At 56.9% G+C, this 20,082-nt stretch overlaps 1 protein-coding gene across 2 annotated transcripts in view; it reads left to right on the plus strand.

Moving 5' to 3' along the window:
* The window catches only part of EPHA2 (EPH receptor A2), a 33,099-nt gene extending 19,648 nt beyond the window's left edge, over positions 1-13,451 (plus strand). Inside the window, exons 6-17 of one of the 2 annotated variants that reach the window (XM_003806238.8) lie at positions 623-738; positions 1,204-1,357; positions 1,826-1,925; positions 2,475-2,530; positions 2,784-2,909; positions 3,022-3,210; positions 5,341-5,402; positions 5,511-5,720; positions 5,914-6,063; positions 7,371-7,564; positions 8,200-8,355; positions 12,468-13,451. In XM_003806238.8, coding sequence (XP_003806286.4) covers positions 623-738; positions 1,204-1,357; positions 1,826-1,925; positions 2,475-2,530; positions 2,784-2,909; positions 3,022-3,210; positions 5,341-5,402; positions 5,511-5,720; positions 5,914-6,063; positions 7,371-7,564; positions 8,200-8,355; positions 12,468-12,573 — 1,619 coding nt within the window. In that variant the 3' untranslated portion in view covers positions 12,574-13,451. Of the gene's footprint in view, positions 1-622; positions 739-1,203; positions 1,358-1,825; positions 1,926-2,474; positions 2,531-2,783; positions 2,910-3,021; positions 3,211-5,340; positions 5,403-5,510; positions 5,721-5,913; positions 6,064-7,370; positions 7,565-8,199; positions 8,356-12,324 lie in introns of both variants that reach the window. The other variant, XM_055097745.2, reaches the window with a different exon arrangement.
* Positions 13,452-20,082: the final 6,631 nt, after the last annotated feature.

Raw genomic sequence — 20,082 nt, forward strand, 5'->3', positions numbered from 1 at the left:
CCTCAGGCAATCCTCCCACCTCGGCCTCCCAAAGTGCTGGGATTACAGGGGTGAACCACCACACCTGGCCTTTTATTATTATTATTATTTATGCACTCGTAAATATGGGGCACCTCTGATGTGCCAGCCCCTGTGATGGGGCCAGGGTGGAGGCCTGGGGCTCTGGCCCTGTGCTCTGGAGCTGAAAGTTTAGGATCCTAGGTTGGGATCTAAAGAGCCTGGGAGCTGGGCGTGGTGACCACGCCCATAATCCCAGCATTTTGGGAGGTTGAGGCAGGAGGATTGCTTGAGCTCAGGCATTTGAGACCAGCATGGGCAACATAGGGAGACCCCATCTCTACAAAAAATACAAAAATTAGCCAGGTACAGTAGCACGTGTCTGTAGCCCCAGCTATTCAGGAAGCTGAGGCAGGAGGATCACTTGAGCACAGGAGTTCAAAGCTGTAGTGGGCCGAGATCATGCCACTGCACTCGAGCCTGGGTGAGAGAGCGAGATCCTGTCTCAAAAAAATGAAAGAATCTGGGCTGTGGAGGATGTGGCTCCACGTCCACTTGTCCCCCCAAACCCTGCCTGCTCGTAGGCAGCTTCTTACCCACTTCCCCCACTGCCTGTCCTGCCCAGAGCCCCCCAAGGTGAGGCTGGAGGGCCGCAGCACCACCTCGCTTAGCGTCTCCTGGAGCATCCCCCCGCCGCAGCAGAGCCGCGTGTGGAAGTACGAGGTCACCTACCGCAAGAAGGTAACTCCCAGAGGGGCGGGGCTGGCTCTAGCTGGGCCGAGAGCAGGGGACAGGCTGGTCACATAGATGATCACCAAACCACCCAGCCATCTGAAGAAGCACCCTTCTGCAGATGGGGAAACTGAGGCCTGGGGTCTGCCAGGGGGTTACATCTCCCAAGGCAGCACAGCAGAGATTTGTACGAGAGAAGACATGGCGTCCTTGGAAGAGGCAGTCAGGGTGAGGACAGGGGCAGAATTTTGGGACCCCACACACTCAGTTTGAGTCCTGGCTCATGCATTTAGTGGTTCTGACCTTGAGTGAGTCACTTAATTCCGAGCCTCAGTTTCCTCCTCTGTAAGAAGAGCCTCAAGTTTGCTAACAAAGGCAAGCCACCTTGCTAGCTTGGGGTGGTCTCCAGCGGGCTGAGCCGAGGCCCCTGCCCTGCCCTCACTGCCTGCTCCTCCGCCGGCCACCCACCCACAGGGAGACTCCAACAGCTACAATGTGCGCCGCACCGAGGGTTTCTCCGTGACCCTGGATGACCTGGCCCCAGACACCACCTACCTGGTCCAGGTGCAGGCACTGACGCAGGAGGGCCAGGGGGCCGGCAGCAAGGTGCACGAATTCCAGACGCTGTGTGAGTTGGGGGACCCTGGGCATGGACCAGGCCAGGGCCCAGAACCAAGCAATTGAGACATCTTGGGAAAGGAAGTGAATCAAATAACTTAGAAATGCCCCTTTCTCGGTCAGCGGGGGCCTGGGACAGCCCTTCGGGGATTGCCCCCAAGCCTGGGGAGGGGGAAGCATGGAAGGCTGAGGGGTGGAGGAGCCGGGATGTGGATTCACGACAGTGGTGTGAGGAAGTTCAAATCCGCATCACAGAAAAAGCCAGAGCTTTGAGCCCCACATACCTGCAATACCTCCCGTGAGACCTTCGGGAAGGCCTCCGCTTGACCGTCTATGAAATGGGACTAAGTACCCTCTGGAGCCTTCCCAAGTGCAAGCACCCAGCACACAGTAGGGGCCCAGGTGTCTTGGGTGCAGCGTGGGTGTTGCTGTAATTTGTGGGGGAACTCCCTTGTCATCAGCTGATTTCTTCCACCAGCCCCGGAGGGATCTGGCAACTTGGCGGTGATTGGCGGCGTGGCTGTCGGTGTGGTCCTGCTTCTGGTGCTGGCAGGAGTTGGCTTCTTTATCCACCGCAGGTTCGTCAGAGCCCATACCCTAGCTCCACATGGGCTTGGGTGGGAAACTGGGGCAGGAACCTCCATTTCCTCATCTGAACGATGGGGCCCACAGGATGCTAGTCGAGTCTAATCCCTGCCTCCGGATGATGCGAGGATATACGAGTTAGAGTGTGTAGCGAAGTGCCTGGCACGCGGCGGGGCCGGGACACGGGGGTCATTACCTCTGCTCTTGTTATTAATGATGTGTCCACACTTCCTCTGGACACGCAGGCAGGAATCCCCGAGTAGCTCTAATGGGAATGCCTTCGTCACGACTGCTTAAGGGGCCATTCTGGGGCCTAGATCCTGGAGAGGGAGTCCTGGCTCGTTCACCTCCTCCCTGTTCCTCCACCCGCCTTCTCCACACCCTCGGCCCTGAGAGTGGAGCTTGGGCAGCGAAAGCGGGGACTGGGCCGCATTCTGAGCACCCCAGGTCCTCCTAGGACCAAAGTAGGGCCAGGAGGCTTCCCTGGCCGGAGCAGACCTCACTGACCTCCCTGCATTTGGTTCCCCGTGGGGCTCTTTCAGGAGGAAGAACCAGCGTGCCCGCCAGTCCCCGGAGGACGTTTACTTCTCCAAGTCAGGTGAGACGCAGCCCCCGCTCCAGGCCCAGCCCTGCCCGCACCGTCCCCAGCTCTGTGGGGGAGGTGGGGGCAGCCAGGGTGTTCCCAGGGCACTGGGGTGGGGCCACAGGCTTCCGTGGGCAGCTCTGAGGGGTCCGTCCCCCACAGCCTGGTCCAAGTCTCTGAAGATCACGTGACCTTCTCCTCTGACTCCAGAGCACCCACCATGGGGCCCCTCCTGAGCTGCCTGTGACCCCACCCCTTCTCCTTCCAGAACAACTGAAGCCCCTGAAGACATACGTGGACCCCCACACATATGAGGACCCCAACCAGGCTGTGTTGAAGTTCACTACCGAGATCCATCCATCCTGTGTCACTCGGCAGAAGGTGATCGGAGCAGGTGAGGTTGGCCCCCTGCCAAGGGGCCCTGAGGAGGCAGCGGTGGTGACACAGTGTGGGAGCCCTCATGCCGGGGCTGACCAGGGCACTCCCCTGACCCTGTCTGCCCACAGGAGAGTTTGGGGAGGTGTACAAGGGCACGCTGAAGACATCCTCGGGGAAGAAGGAGGTGCCGGTGGCCATCAAGACGCTGAAAGCCGGCTACACAGAGAAGCAGCGAGTGGACTTCCTCGGCGAGGCCGGCATCATGGGCCAGTTCAGCCACCACAACATCATCCGCCTGGAGGGCGTCGTCTCCAAATGTGAGGCTTGGGGCCAGCCCACACTGGGTGGAGAGGGGCCACTTAGCAGGGGCTCTGTCTGTGACTGTGCCCACCTCCCCTATACCTGTGCCCACCTTCCCCCCACACCTGCACCCACCTCCTCTACAACTGTGCCCACCTCTCCCCAATACCTGTACCCACCTCCTTACACCTGTGCCCACCTCTCCCCATACTTGAACCCACCTCCTCTACACCTGTGCCCACCTCTCCCCAATACCTGCACCCACCTCCTCTACACCTGTGCCCACCTTCCCCCCACACCTGCACCCACCTCCTCTACACCTGTGCCCACCTTCCCCCATACCTACACCCACCTCCTCTACACCTGTGCCCACCTCTCCCCGATACCTGTACCCACCTCCTCTACAACTGTGCCCACCTCTCCCCAATACCTGCACCCACCTCCTCTACACCTGTGCCCACCTTCCCCCCACACCTGCACCCACCTCCTCTACACCTGTGCCCACCTTCCCCCATACCTACACCCACCTCCTCTACACCTGTGCCCACCTCTCCCCGATACCTGTACCCACCTCCTCTACACCTGTGCCCACCTTCCCCCCACACCTGCACCCACCTCCTCTACACCTGTGCCCACCTTCCCCCATACCTACACCCACCTCCTCTACACCTGTGCCCACCTCTCCCCAATACCTGCACCCACCTCCTCTACACCTGTGCCCACCTTCCCCCCACACCTGCACCCACCTCCTCTACACCTGTGCCCATCTTCCCCCATACCTACACCCACCTCCTCTACACCTGTGCCCACCTTCCCCCATACCTACACCCACCTCCTCTACACCTGTGCCCACCTCTCCCCGATACCTGTACCCACCTCCTCTACACCTGTGCCCACCTCTCCCCATACTTGAACCCACCTCCTCTACACCTGTGCCCACCTCTCCCCAATACCTGCACCCACCTCCTCTACACCTGTGCCCACCTTCCCCCCACACCTGCACCCACCTCCTCTACACCTGTGCCCACCTTCCCCCATACCTACACCCACCTCCTCTACACCTGTGCCCACCTCTCCCCGATACCTGTACCCACCTCCTCTACAACTGTGCCCACCTCTCCCCAATACCTGCACCCACCTCCTCTACACCTGTGCCCCCCTTCCCCCATACCTACACCCACCTCCTCTACACCTGTGCCCACCTCTCCCCGATACCTGTACCCACCTCCTCTACACCTGTGCCCACCTTCCCCCCACACCTGCACCCACCTCCTCTACACCTGTGCCCACCTTCCCCCATATCTACACCCACCTCCTCTACACCTGTGCCCACCTTCCCCCATACCTACACCCACCTCCTCTACACCTGTGCTCACCTTCCCCCACACCTGCACCCACCTCCTTACACCAGTGCCCACCTCTCCCCAATACCTGTACCCACCTCCTTACACCTGTGCCCACCTCTCCCCATACTTGAACCCACTTTCTCTACACCTGTGCCCACCTCTCCCTGATACCTGCACCCACCTCCTCTACACCTGTGCCCACCTTCCCCCCACACCTGCACCCACCTCCTCTACACCTGTGCCCACCTTCCCCCACACCTGCACCCACCTCCTCTACACCAGTGCCCACCTCTCCCTGATACCTGTACCCACCTCCTTACTCCCGTGCCCACCTCTCCCCGATACCTGTACCCACCTCCTTACACCCGTGCCCACCTCTCCCCATACTTGAACCCACCTCCTCTACACCTGTGCCCACCTCTCCCCATACTTGTACCCACCTCCTTACACCTGTGCCCACCTCTCCCATACTTGTACCCACCTCCTCTACACCTGTGCCCACCTCTTCCATACTTGTACCCACCTCCTCTACACCTGTGCCCACCTGTCCTCAATACCTGTGCCCTCCTCCCCAATACCTGAACCCACCTCTCCCCATACCTCTGCCCACTCCTCCGCCTGTGCCCAGCTTTCCCCACACCTCTCCCCATACCTGTACCCACCCTCCCCACACCTGTTCCACCTCTCCCCACACCTGTGCCCACCTCTCCTGCACCTGTGCCCACCTTCCCCCATATCTGTGCCCACCTCTCCCACATGCCTGGGCCCACTTACCTCTCACCTGTGCCCACCCCCCTACAGACAAGCCCATGATGATCATCACTGAGTACATGGAGAATGGGGCCCTGGACAAGTTCCTTCGGGTAAGGATGTGGGTTGTAGGGGGCGGGGATGCCTGGCCATTGAGCCTGGCTGGGGCTGGCCTGGCGGGTTCAGGGCTGGCCTGCAGCTGAGCGCCTGTGCTCCGGCAGGAGAAGGATGGCGAGTTCAGCGTGCTGCAGCTGGTGGGCATGCTGCGGGGCATCGCAGCTGGCATGAAGTACCTGGCCAACATGAACTATGTGCACCGTGACCTGGCTGCCCGCAACATCCTCGTCAACAGCAACCTGGTCTGCAAGGTGTCTGACTTTGGCCTGTCCCGCGTGCTGGAGGACGACCCCGAGGCCACCTACACCACCAGTGTAAGTTGGGGAAGGGGACCTCAAGGGAGAAGCGGCCTTCGCCCTGCATGGTGTCCTCTCACCTGCACACCTGGGCAGTGCTTCAGGAGGCAGAACACCTGTAGGAGTCCAGGGAGGGGTCGTGGGGCTTGGCTGCAATGGTCCTGGGGCCAGCCAGAGGGCACAGTGGTGACTGGGCCTGGGTTCCCTGCAGGGCGGCAAGATCCCCATCCGCTGGACCGCCCCGGAGGCCATTTCCTACCGGAAGTTCACCTCTGCCAGCGATGTGTGGAGCTTTGGCATTGTCATGTGGGAGGTGATGACCTACGGCGAGCGGCCCTACTGGGAGTTGTCCAACCACGAGGTGGGTGCCCTTGCCCTCCCCAGGCCTGCCCGGACCTGAACTCAAGCCCTTTACTCATCTCAAACTGCAGGGGCTGGGCAGAGGACAGTTTAGATGAACCTTCTTAGGTTTGCTCCATAAATGTTTATTTTTTTTTTTTTGGAGATGGAGTTTTGCTCTTGTTGCCCAGGCTGGAGTTCATTGGCATGATCTCAGTTCACTGCAACCTCCACCTCCCAGGTTCAAGCAATTCTGCTGCCTCAGCCTCCCGAGTAGCTGGGATTACAGGCATGCGCCACCACACCCAGCTAATTTTTGTATTTTTAGTAGAGACGGGGTTTCACTATGTTGGCCAGGCTGGTCTCTAGCTCCTCACTTCAGGTGATCCACCTGCCTCAGCCTCCCAAAGTGCTGGGATTACAGGGGTAAGCCACTGCACCCAGCCCCGTAAATATTTCTTGAGGATCTACTGCGTGCCAGGCCTTGTGCTGGGTTCCAGGAGCTGATTCAGAGAGTGCAGAGATGAAAAAAGGAGTGGGGTGTACGTGTGTATCCGTGTGTCCATGCATGTGTGTGCATCCGTATGTGTGCACATGTGCATGCATGCATGCATGCGTGTGTGTGTCTGTGTGCTTGGTGCCTCTCTCAGCCTGGTGGCCTGGGAGGCTTCTCAGAAGAGGTCACATCTCTGCCAAGACCAAGGGCACTGTAAGGCAGCCAGATGAGAAGGAGGGGAAGAGAGATGGGAGGGAGGCTGGGCTGAGGGCACACAGTGTGGCTGCTGCCTGGTGCCCTGTGAGGGAGCAGGGTCCCTTCTAGCTGGGAGCAATGGCACATGCCTGTAATCCTAGCACTTTGGGAGGCTGAGGCAGGAGTATCGCTTGAGCTCAGGAGTTCGAGACCAGCCTGGACAACATGACGAAACCCCATCTCTACAAAAAATTCAAAAATTAGCCAAGTGTGTTGGCACGTGCCTGTAGTCTCAGCTACTCAGGAGGTGGAGGTGGGAGGATCACCTGAGCACAGGAGGTTGAGGCTGCCGTGAGGTGTGATAGCGCCACTGCACTCTAGCCTGGGTGACAGACTGAGACCCTGTCTCAGTCAAAAAAAAAAAAAGTCCCTTCCAGTGAACTCTGGACACAGACCCTTAGGCATTTGCCCTTTGGGCAGCTCTGAAGGTTGGGTGGCAGCTCAAGAAAGGCCCTTCCTGTCTGTTTCTGGGATGTTCCTGTTCCCCTCCCCTCCCCTGCCCACCTCCATAGGCTGGAGGCTGCAGAGGGTTTCAGTGGCTTTCTGCAACAGCGCCCCTGACCTTCGTGCCCTGCCAGGTGATGAAAGCCATCAATGATGGCTTCCGGCTCCCCACGCCCATGGACTGCCCCTCCGCCATCTACCAGCTCATGATGCAGTGCTGGCAGCAGGAGCGTGCCCGCCGCCCCAAGTTCGCTGACATTGTCAGCATCCTGGACAAGCTCATTCGTGCCCCTGACTCCCTCAAGACCCTGGCTGACTTCGACCCCCGGTGAGTTCTATGCCCTCTGCCCATCATGACCTCAATTTTCCTTCTGCAGACTCCTGAACCACTTCGGTAGAGTGGCCACCCAGGTGAAGCTGGTAGGGGGGGTGCTGGGGGCTAAGAGGTTATGTGTGGACTTGACTTAGACTGGACACGATGGCCCAGGAAATCCTAATAGAAGCAACCAGCTTATGTGTCTGTGTGCAGGGCACTGCGTGAGCACTTAATATGTTTTCATTCATTTAAACAACCTACGAGATGAGTCCTCCAGTGATCCTCATTTTGTAGAAGAAGAAACTGAGACACAGGGTGATTGAATATCTTACATGGCTGGAAGTGGTCAGGCTGGGATTGTGACTCAGGATCTGGAATCTCTGCTCGTAGCATTTTATGATGTGGTAGTTATTGGTGGCGGTCCTGTTAGTAGGAGTGGCGGGGCAGCAGTAGTTACAGATGCTGAGCGCTCCCAACGTGCCAGGAGGTCTCATTGAACCCTACTTGACTGGGCTTCCCTGTTGCCCAGATAAGGAGATGGAGGCACGGGGCAGCCGAGTCAATCGTCCAGGTTAGGGAGCGGCAGGTGCAGGGCCCGGGGTGGACTGGGTGCTGCAGCCCCTCACCTGTAGTGCTTCCTGTTGCAGCGTGTCTATCCGGCTCCCCAGCACGAGCGGCTCGGAGGGGGTGCCCTTCCGCACGGTGTCCGAGTGGCTGGAGTCCATCAAGATGCAGCAGTATACGGAGCACTTCATGGCGGCCGGCTACACTGCCATCGAGAAGGTGGTGCAGATGACCAACGAGTAAGTCAGGCCCCTTCCCGTCCCCCCTCGCCTCCCGCCTCCCACTCCAGAGGCTGCCTCCATGCCCCCCCAGCCCTCTTCCCTGCCCCTCAATGCTCCTCTCTTTGTTCTTTCTCTTCTGGGAAGAGGCTCCTTGGAAGAGAAGGGCAGAACTCCGCCAGCAGCTGGCAGCTCTGGGTGCCCACTCTCAGCTCTCTCCTCTTCCTACATCCTTTACCAGAGTGGGGAAATAATAGTAACCGTAATCATAACAGTAGCTACTGTTTACTGAGGGCTATGTGCCGTCTCTGCTTGAGCACTTTGAATGAGAACCCAGCGGGGTGAGTCCTGTTAACAGGTGAGAAACAGGTGCAGGTGAGAAACAGATGCAGAGAAGTGCAGTGACCTGCCCAGGGTCCCACAGCCATGAGGGGGAGAGCAGGATTCCAGGCCCAGTCAGTCGGGGTCCCAGAGCGCAGGGATCGGAGAGGTCATTGGTAGAGAAACAGGCTGAGACGTTACCGGCTTGCCTGAGGTCACACAGCCAGTTTGGGGCAGTCTTCTCCAAGATGCCCTGACTGCTGCCCAGGAGAGAGAACCCCTGGCCTACCCCAGGCACCTCTCTCCACTTGGTTGGCTCTCAGCCTGCAGTCCCACCTGGTGAGAAGTGCCACTTACTCCCTGCTGGCCCTGGGTTTGCCCCTTTGTCAAGCTGCCCCTTGGCAGCTCTTCTCCCCTTCCCAACTCCAGCATTGAGACTTTTCCCGGCATGGCCTTGGCACAGACACCTCCTCCTGTCCCAGGAGGGGGAAGACCCTATCCTCTTAGCCTTTTGTGCCTCTAAAAATAGTGGCCAGTTTCAACAACCCAGCTTGTGCATGGTCCAAGGTCATGGCGGGAACAGACCGGGAGGCTGGGAGGTTTTGGGAACCGTATGGAGGGGATGACCTGGGCCTCCCATGGTTCTAGGTCACAGAAGTTCTGGGATTTGAGCCTGTTCATGAACATTCTCTAGGGCCTTTGGAAATTGCTCAGCTGGGCTTCCAACCTGCTGGCCAAGGCCATAGCCTCCCTCAGGGGACAGTCGGTGATGGGAAGCAGGCAGGAACAGAGCCGACCAGAGGGGAGGCGGGGACACGTAGGGAGGGGAGATGGATCACAGGATGTCTTTTGCTGCCGGCCAGCCCAGCAGGGCCACAGGCTTGGGCTCTGCACACATACCTGGGTTCAAGTCCCGCATCTGCCACTTCCTAGCGGGTGACCTTGATCAAGTTTGATGGGATTGCATGGGTGCAGCGCAGATGACACGACTGGTATACAGTGGGTGCTAAATCCTCATTGCTCTCCTCTTTTCCTCCACTCCCTTGCTTTCCTCCCCTAGCACTGTGCAAATGCCCCCTCCTTTTCTCCTTTTTCCTGAGAACATCCACCAGACCCTTTGCTCCTCCAGGGGCTCCCACCAAGGACAACACAGCCTCTCTTCTGGGGACCAGAGCTGAGGGCACGGAGAAGTGCTTATAGGAAACACATGTTCTTAGAAGCTTCCCTAAATAGCCCAGGGTGCTCCTCGTCAATTCCTTTCCCACGAGCAGGGACGGGGCAGTCTTGGATGGATGGAGGCTGTGTGTGTGTGCGCTGCAGTGTGCGTTGTTGTGAAAGGGCCTGGATAAAGGCAGGAAGTCATTCGGCGACCCCCACCACCCACCACCCGCTCCTCCCACCAGCCACTGGTGCTCAGAGCTGGGGCCTGCATGCCTCCTCCTTCCCCTCTGCCTCTTTCCAAATAAATGGGGATCTCAAAGGCCTTTTTAAAACCTGAAGCCTGGGTCTACACACGCCATGGGTCCCAATGGGAGACTTGGAGCTGGTAGCAGGGGAATGCGTGCCTTTCCCAATGGGATCAGGATTTAGGCTTCAGTGTCCCACCTCCTCCCCTTCTCAGCCTCCTGCCTTCTTGACTCCCTCCCAGGGGACCAGCTGCCTGGTCCCCTGGGGTCCCACAGCCACTGTCTCTTCTCCATTTGTGCTATTTTGGAGTCAGTTGGGTTTCTAGCTAGACTAGTGGTCCCAGATGTTTTGTGAGCAGCTGGCGAAAGGCGTGGATGTTGCACCCCAGAAAAATAGCCCAACCCCAGGCTCTGTCTAGAGCTGGGACTACAGCATTTGCATCCTGTGTGGGGGTCGAGGGCACAGGCTGTAGATCTTAGGGTCTCCAGTGCCCTTGGCATAGGCTTGGCACTGAAGGAATGCTTGCTGAATGAATGAATGATCTGACACGTGAGGCTCCAGGAGCCATTTCTTACTCCCGTCTTCCTGCACCCAGGGCCAGAACACAGTAGGAGCTCACCGAGTATATGGCCTTGGAGTTTTCTACGCAGGGCCTCCAAAGCAAACTGTGCTCCCATCCTGTGAGATTAACCACTACCATTTGCAAGAGGGACCAGAGGTGGCCCAGCAACGGCCCAACCTCCGCTAAAGCATTCATTTGCTCATGCATTCATGCAGCAGACACTTCCTAGGGACCTACTATGTGCCAGGCCTATCCTGGACCCTGGGCAGGGGTGGGGGCGGGAGCAGGTGCTGTGGGGGTGATGGGCCCAGATGACAAGGTCTCAGCACTTGTCCTCCTGGAGCTTACAACCCACTGGTTTTTAAACCGGATGTCAGGTTTCTTCTGGGATTCAACCAAACGCAGACTCCTTGCCCCACCTGCGGAACTGCAAATCGAGTGAATCTGGGGTCAGGCCGGGGGTCCTGTCTCCTTCACCGTGGTCTGAGCGCTTTTCCAGGGACCACAATTTGAGACCTTCAAGTGTGTGGGAAACTGCTGCTTTTTCAGCACCTCCAACTGTATAGGTTAGAAACGTCCTGTGCGGGTAGTGTAGGAAGTTCTCCCAAATGTCCCAAATGTCCCGGCCTTCCTGCTGCTGTGGGAGCACCAGCCTCTGCGGGAGGTCCTGGAGTCCCCCCCACTCACCTGGGTCTGCCCTTCCCTGCTCTGCGCCTGTGCCGGGGCTCCCGGATCCTGTGGGAAAGTCATGTCTGCAGAACTGCAACTAGGATCTTGCATCATATAATTAGCTCCCTTTACAGCCAAAAGTCGGCCCATAAAAACTTGGGTGTTTTCATGGGTTTGGGCTAGTGGGTGAGGATCGTGGAGGAGAAAACTCCCAAAGTGAGTAATAAATGCCCTCCTCACAGGTTCCTGGGAGCATAAGTGATTTCATGAGGGGACGGAGGGGCATGGAAGGGGGCCCCAGGAGAGCGTGTACCCTGTGGGGGTGGGAAAGCAGGGCTGTGGGCTCCTGGGCACATCTGTCCATCTGGTACTGATGCTGCCTTCCCCCTCGGCTGCTGGTTTTGAGGTCTCTCGCCCTCCAGATGGACAGTAGCTCCCATTTTACACGGGAGGAAACTGAGGTTTCCCCAAGGGAAGACATCTTCCTAGTCACTGGATCTGGTGACCCGCAAGCCTCACCCATGAAGACTCGCAAAGTTTAACCCTTCAAGTATTTCCCGAGTCCTTCCTTCATGATCAGCAGTGGGAACTTGGAAGGAGTGAGGGAGAAATGAGGCAGCAGGTGGGAAGAGACCTTGGGCAGAGAGGCTTTGAGCGACATCCCTAGAGAGTTCCTGGAAATGAGGCCTGAGCTGGGGGCACTGGGAACAGACTAGGGGTGAGGGGAGGGAAGGCATTTGTTCATAGCTGCTTTGATTCCCAGCTCTTCCACCTCCTAGCTGTGTGACCTCAGGCAAGTCACTTCACCGCTCTGACCTCAGTTCTCTAATCTGCAAAATGGGGATGAAAAAGAGCACCTGCCTCACAGATAATTCAGAAGATTTGATTTATTTTTATTTTTTTAAAGCATCGTACAGAGTTGAGGCTTCTGTCGTTTTCCTAACTTTGTTGATGGTGGGCCACCTTGGCAAGCTTCTAGGCTGTGGCTCCTTCTCCCAGGCCTACCTAACCAGAGCTCTCTTGCCCTACAGGTCCCCAAGGCACCCTCTCCACCCTCCTCCTCTGCCTCCCTCCACTCCCCTCCCCAGCCGCCCACCGAGTCCTGTCCCCACCCAGCCCGGACCCCTCCCCTGCTCCAGCCCCTAACTCTCCCTTTCTCCCTCCCGGCCCACAGCGACATCAAGAGGATTGGGGTGCGGCTGCCCGGCCACCAGAAGCGCATCGCCTACAGCCTGCTGGGACTCAAGGACCAGGTGAACACTGTGGGGATCCCCATCTGAGCCTCGACAGGGCCTGGAGCCCCATCGGCCAAGAATACTTGAAGAAACAGAGTGGCCTCTCTGCTGTGCCATGCTGGGCCACTGGGGACTTTATTTATTTCTAGTTCTTTCCTCCCTCTGCAACTTCCGCTGAGGGGTCTCGGATGACACCCTGGCCTGAACTGAGGAGATGACCAGGGATGCTGGGCTGGGCCCTCTTTCCCTGCGAGACGCACACAGCTGAGCACTTAGCAGGCACCGCCACGTCCCAGCATCCCTGGAGCAGGAGCCCCGCCACGGCCTTCGGACAGACATACAGGATATTCCCAAGCTGACCTCCCCTCCGTCTTCTCCCACATGAGGCCATCTCAGGAGATGGGGGGCTTGGCCCAGCGCCAAGTAAACAGGGTACCTCAAGCCCCATTTCCTCACACTAAGAGGGCAGACTGTGAACTTGACTGGGCGAGACCCAAAGCGGTCCCTGTCCCTCTAGTGCCTTCTTTAGATCCTCGGGCCCCGTCCTCATCCCTGACTGGCCAAACCCTTGCTTTCCTGGGCCTTTGCAAGATGCTTGGTTGTGTTGAGGTTTTTAAATATATATTTTGTACTTTGTGGAGAGAATGTGTGTGTGTGGCAGGGGGCCCCGCCAGGGCTGGGGACAGAGGGTGTCAAACATTCGTGAGCTGGGGACTCGGGGGCCGGAGCTGCAGGAGTGTCCTGCCCATGCCCCAGTCGGCCCCATCTCTCATCCTTTTGGATAAGTTTCTATTCTGTCAGTGTTACGGATTTTGTTTTGTTGGACATTTTTTTCGAATCTTAATTTATTATTTTTTTTATATTTATTGTTAGAAAATGACTTATTTCTGCTCTGGAATAAAGCTGCAGATGATTCAAACCGATCTTGGCTTTCAGTCTTGGGAAAAGCAGTGGGGTCCCAGAGCTTCCTGGGTGGGAGTTGAGGGGCTGAGGGTTCCCCCCAAACCCCTAGTGTTTAAACAGAGATTCGTGCACAAGGCAGACACGTCACTTAACCCTGGGAGCAGGGGTGGGTGGGAGGTGGGCAGGGGGTCGGGAAGTAGGTTCTGCCGAGCCCGGCCTCCATGCCAGCAGGCCCCAGTCACCTTTGATCTCCAGGCTGCTCAGAGTCTTCTGGAGGGCTGGGAGGTAGGAGAACAGCAAGAGCCGCCGTCAGCTTCCCTCCCACGGCTCCCCGGAGCTGTCGAAATAGATCCTTCAACCATCCATGTAGGGCTCTGAGGTTTACACAAGCTTTTCACAGGTTTCGGCTTGTCGGAACCTCAACACTTTGTTATGAGTTTTGTGGGCGGCCCCATTTTACAGAAAAGGAAAACCAAGCTGGAGCCCAGCAACTGGGTTTGTTCAAGGCCACACAGCAAGTTAGGGGCAGAGGCCAGAATTGAAAGCAAGGTCAGAAATCTCAGTGGGATGCTTTTCTCATAGATGAGGAGATGGAGGCTCAGAGACATGCAGCGACTTGCCCAAAGTCACACAGCAGTCTCAAGAAAAGCCAGAGTTCTAATTTCTTTTTTTTTTCTTCTTTTTTCTGAGACGGAGTCTCACTCTGTCGCCAGGCTGGAGTGCAGTGGCACGATCTTGGCTCACTGCAACCTCTGCCTCCCGGGTTCAAGCGATTCTCCTGTCTCAGCCTCCCGAGTAGCTGGGACTATAGGCGCGCACCACCACACTCAGCTAATTTTTGTATTTTTAGTAGAGATGGGATTTCACCATGTTGGCCAAGATGGTGTCGATCACTTGACCTTGTGATCTGCCCACCTCTGCCTCCAAAAGTGCTGGGATTACAGGCGTGAGCCACTGTGCCCAGCACCAGAGTTCTAATTTCAAACCTGAGCCTTCTCCACTCTACCGGGTTGCAGCCCTGCATGTCAGAGGTCGTTCATAGTGGGGGTTAGGAGGGTGTCAAACACAGGTCACCAGGAACGTAACCAGGGAGCAGAGATGATCTGAGGCCCAGGAGGAAGACTTCCTGGAGGAGGTGGTCCCAGAGCTGAGACCTCAGGGACTACTAGGAGTTAACCAGCGAAGCCAAGGGAGGGTGATGCAGAGTGAGGCGCAGGGGCGTGAAACCACATGGTTGTGCAAGGGAACCACAAGCAATTTGGTGTTATTAAGGCATGACGTGAGGTGCTGGAGAAGTCTCTAGGGCCTTGTAAAGCAGGCCCAGGAGTGGGGATTTCAAGTTGAGGGCAATAAGGAGTCATTGAAGGTTTCAAGCAGGGAGTGGCATGATTGTTGTCACTGGTAGAGGCAGGTCTGCAACCCAGAGCTCCTGACTCAGCCTGGAGCTTTGGGGAGATACAGGAGAGGCGCTGGCAAAAGTCGAGAGGGTGTTCGGCCTGCCTTGGGGTCTCAAAGCTGGCATGCTCTGCCCTGGCCCCTGCTGCTGCAGGAGAGCTGCCGCCCTCTGGGTCCTGGCCCGCTGGGCATCCGTGAGACACCTGACTAACTGTGTCAGGTGCGGCTGGGGTTGGTGAGCTATGGGAGTGCAGGGAGCACCTGGCTGGGCCTTCCTCCCATTAGTGTTGGGCCACCTGAGTGTGCTGGGCATGATGGCTGAGTCAGGCCTTCCTGGTGCCTGACCCTGGCCTGGCCTGACCCAGGTGGCCACTGTAGCTCTGTGGCTGGGCTACGGCTACTGTTGCTACCACTGACAAAGCTGTTGGCCCAGCAGGGAATAAGCCTGCAGCTTGCAAATCCACAAAAATCTGGGCTATGAGGGCACATCAAGACCAGGCCTGAGTCCCATTCCCAAAGCAACTCAGCCATGGCCCTGCTGATGAGCAGGAATGAACTCAGGAAGTGGCTCAGCATGGGGGGAGGTGGCCTCGTGTGCTCTCTCCCTTGAAGTCCTGGACATAAGGCCCTTCCAAGGGCATGTGAGAACCCATAAACCTGTGGGCCACGGACAGGTCCGATGCTCAAAACCCAATGAGCAGCTGTCTGCAGTCTCCAATGGACCCTGCGATTGGCAGGAGGGGAAACTTTATTTTTAAATTAAAGCAAATCCAGATCTGTCTCCTAGAGGGCCTAGATGCAGGAACACCCCTGTAGCAATAAGAACACCCAGCCCGCAGATCTTGCTTCCTAAAAACCATTCTCCAATGAAAGGGACCAGGGCTCCTTAGAGAAATGGCTGATTCTGGGGCTGAAGCAGGGAAAATACAAGATGAGCTGGGAGCATCTTGGAGTATCAGAGAGTAAAGAAGTGCTCAAAAATAAACAGGTGGGGCTGTGCCAGAGACACACAGGAGCCGGCCCTAAAGAACTCCCAGGGCCTAAACCTAGAACAAGCTGAGCAACAAAACGATGAGGTATTAGATTAAATCCAAAGTCAAAAATAAATATTCACGAGTCCATACTGAGATAAATAAATGATTAAAGGCTGGGTGCAGTGGCTCACGCCTGTAATCCCAAAACTTTGAGAGGCCGAGGTGGGTGGATCGCTTGAGCTCAGGAGTTTGAGATCAGCCTGGCCAAGATGGCGAAACCCCGTCTCTATCAAAAATACAAAAAATTAACCAGGCATGGTGGCACGTGCCTATGGTCCCAGCTACTCAGGAGGATGAAACGGGAGGATCGCCTGAGCCTGGGAGGTGGAGGTTGCAGTGAGCCGAGATTGTGCCACTGCACTTCAGCCTGGGCAACAGAGTGAGACCTCATCTCAAAAAACTTAAAAAAAAATGCTTGAATAAATAAATAAGTGGAGGGAGCCTAGACAAATCTTCCTTACAGATGAATTTCAAAGGGGTGGATTCTTTTCCCTCTAGTGGGTAAAGCTTACTTCCCCACTGCCTGGACTGCGGACTGGACACCCTTCCAAAGAAAGGCAGTAGGGAGGTATAGAAAGGGTTAAAAAAAATAAGAAAGAAAACAAAAAGTAACTTTACAGTGGAGAAACCTGGCAAACACCACCCTAACCAAGTGATCAAAGTTAATATCAGCAGAGAAAAAACAAACAAACCAACATTGAGCTTGAATTGAAGATCAGGTATCAGCAAACACTTACACAAGGCTTTCTGGGCACCACCCACTGTTCTAAGCACTTAGCCTGTGTTTACTTATTTCATTCTTCCAACAGTCCTTCAAGGTAGATGCTATTAATATCCCATTTTACAGATTTGAACACCGAGGGGAGGGAGGTTACATAACTGGCCAGAGCCGCCCTCTCCCCTCTCTGCCATCATGGACACTTCCCTAGATAAGGTCTGAGAAGCACTGGTTCTGGGGAAACTGAGGCACCATAACCTGCCCATGGTCTCCAAATGCCACCACATCCCACACCCCAGGTGTCTAGATAGTTTGCTGCTCTGTGCCTTCTCTCAGTGGCCAGTTCCTGCTCTATGCCAGGCTGGGCACAAGGTCACAAAGATGGATAAGGGCCCTGTCTGCCCTCATGGGACTCAGTCTGGTGGGGGCAGCAATGGTAATAGAGTAGGACCCAGGCTAAGAAGGGGCAGAGCTGGGTGTTACAGGAGCCAGAGGTTGGGGCGGGGATGGGGGAGGGGCACCTGACCCAGCCTAGAAAGTCCAGGCAGGCTGCCTGGAGGAGGAGCCATCCAAGCTGAGGTGGAGGTCAAGTGAGAGTCCACCAGGCGGAGGAAGAAGTGTCCCAGAAGAGCCTGGCTCTGACTCCAGACCTCTGTGGGTGGGGCTTGAGTCTCCCCTCCAACATCTGGGCCCCATTTGACCAAGACAAGATTCCTCCACCTGCTATGCCACCCTAACCCCTGGCTGTTGTGTCAGGAGCAGCTGTAGGACAGCAGCCCTGCCCTCATTCCCACCCCTAGCAGAACCTTCATCTCTGATTTTAGCCTTCTCTGCTGAGAAGTGGGCCTGCAGCCCTTTCTGGGTTCTGAGCTGCAGGGACCTTGGTGGGCCTTTGATGCATCCAGCAAAGCCCTGAAGGAGGTGAAGGCAGTGGTGACGGGGCATTGGGTAGGGAGATGCCTGCTTTCTCTGCTGCTCCCAGTCTGCATGGCAAGTTAAATTCGTGTCGCCAGGCACCAGCCTGAGATTTCCTAATTAATTAGCAAATTCTGGAGGGACAGGCAAGCTCTCTGCTCGCCTTCCCATTCACACTCCCTCAGCTCCAGCTGCAGCCCAGGGCCTGGGATGGGGCCTTGGGCACCATAGATGCTGCTAGAACAGGGGGCAAATGAATGTGTACGGGAAATGCTTGAGTTCTTAGCTCGGGCCCTCTGTGCCTTTGCCCATTCTGTGCATCGCGCCTGCATCGTCCCTCCCCGGAACTATGTCTGGTACCCAGTAGGCCCTCAATAAACATTTGTTCAATAAACAAATGAACTGTGGGGGACAAGGACTGGGCTTTTGAGATCCAAGAGCCCGTGGAACTGGATATGGGTTTTGGGAATGTGGTGAGTGCTGTGCAATGGTCCTGGGCTCCCTCTGGCTGGCCGGGAGGGACCACAAAAGCTGGTAAGGAGAAGCAGTTGAATGTTTCTGAACACCTACCATTGTAGGTGGTGGACGTTCCTCTAGCATTGCCTGTTCCTAGAGGAGTTGCTAATTAATTAGGAAATCTAAGGCTGGTGCCTGGCGACACGGTTTTAACTTGCCACGGTGCCAGTGAGTGTGCCATGCCAGTGATCATGCCCAGCCCAAGACCTACACCGTCTTATGCAAGGGTCACAATGACCCTCAGAGGCATACATTTATCCCCATTTTGGGGACCCTGGGGCTCAGCGAGGTTACAGTAATCAGACCAAGTTCCCACAGCTAGGAGGTGACAAAGCGGCATAGGAGACGAGAGTCAGCTCATCCCACTGCCTGCTGCTCGGTGACATTTGGGGACCTTGGGGTTCTTTTCAGGAAATGGCAGGAAGACCCTTGGACTGGGAAGGGAAGACAGAGGTTCTGTTGGGCGCCTACTATTGACTTGGCTGTGGACTCCTGGGCATGTCCCTTGTGTCACGGGGGCTCAGTTTGTCCGTCTGTAGTGAGGAAGGCTCCAGGAAGTCTGTCCTGGCTGAGATGAGGGGCCCCTGCCCCCACCACAGAGTTGCCCCCTCCCCACTCCTGGCACCCTCTCCCCAGGCAGCCCTGGGCAGCCCCAGGTAGCCCGGCCAGCAGGCCTCACTCCAGCCCTCTGGGTCTGGCTTTCCAGTCCAAACCGTCAGCCAGTCTCTGTCGGCAGAACCAGACCCAGTTTCTGGGAAGCTGCAGCCACATCCCACCCCTGCCCGGGGTGGGGGCCCCCTTTCTCCTGCTGGGCCCGGGCCCCATTTCAGCAGCCTCATCACATTCCCCACAGCCTCAGCAGCCTGATGGATGGACGGATGCAGTTTCCACACTGGGCTGGCAGAGCAGGCGGCTGCATGATCAGGTCTCCTGCTGGGCGGAGGGGCCTTTCCCCCAGGACCAGGCCTCATGGGCCCGGCCAACCAATCCCAGCATCTGGGCACGGGACACACTTCCCCAGACTCTGCACCCCTCCCCTGTACTCTAATGCGGTCCAGACTCCCGGACCTGCCCTCAGTTCCCCACGAGCCCTCACCCACCCCCGCACACATCCCTCCCTATTTCTGTCTGTGGAAAATACACCCAACCTTCCAGGCTCAAATCAAATCACCCATTTTCCAAGAAACCTTTGCAGGCCAGATGTGGTGGGTTACGTCTATAATCTCAGCACTTTGGGAGGGGCAGGGGGCCGGGTGGCAGGTAGGGACAAGGCTGGAGGGGTGGGCAGGGTCTGAGCCTTGTTGCTGTGCTGAGGATTTTATTTTTATCCTAAGGGTGGGCACCAGGAAGCCACTCAATGCCCCTTAACTGACAGGTGGTGGTGGTGAGCCAGGATAAAAGGCAAGAATATCTCAACTTTTACTTTTTTCAAAACGGTGCTGTCCTCTTTTTAAAAAATGGTCTGAGTGTTGACTCACACCAAAGAAAAGTCGATTTATTTGCCTGTCCTTAGTGGCATTGCAGCCAATGCTGCCTGGCCCTGCTCTTCAGAACCACGGCCGGTGGGGCTGAGCCACCGAGGACGCAGGTGTCCTGGCCCTGCCCCCACGACCCCCGCCCCAGCCATCTGTCCCACCCCCAGTCTGGGCGGCTGGGAAGGTCCATTGTGGCGGCCTCTGACATCACAGCAGGGGGCAGCGTGATGTCACAGGGCCCCATTGTGGCTGCGCAGGAGGGTGTCCCCCACCAGAGGCCTGCTCCCCACCCCCAGCCTCCAATCCTATTAAGCACGGGCTGGGGACAAAAGAAGGCGCTTTGTGTTTTACCCATGTCTGAGGGAGGGGACGGCAAGAGGTTGTGCATTCCAGAGCCGACTCCCCCCGCCCCCACCAGCTGGGCCTCCAGGTCAGACTGGAGACCCTGCTGCCACCCCCGTGGCTGTCTTCATGCCCCAGCCCTCCTGCCCCCCAACCCCCCGTGAGGGAGACCACAGAGATAAAGGAGCTCCAGGCCCCCTGCCTCCTGCCCGCGCCACTGTCAAATCTAGGGCCAGATCCCAGGCAGAGGCTGCAA

This window comes from Pan paniscus, chromosome 1, assembly GCF_029289425.2.
Source record: "Pan paniscus chromosome 1, NHGRI_mPanPan1-v2.0_pri, whole genome shotgun sequence".
Classification (NCBI taxonomy): Eukaryota; Metazoa; Chordata; class Mammalia; order Primates; family Hominidae; genus Pan; species Pan paniscus.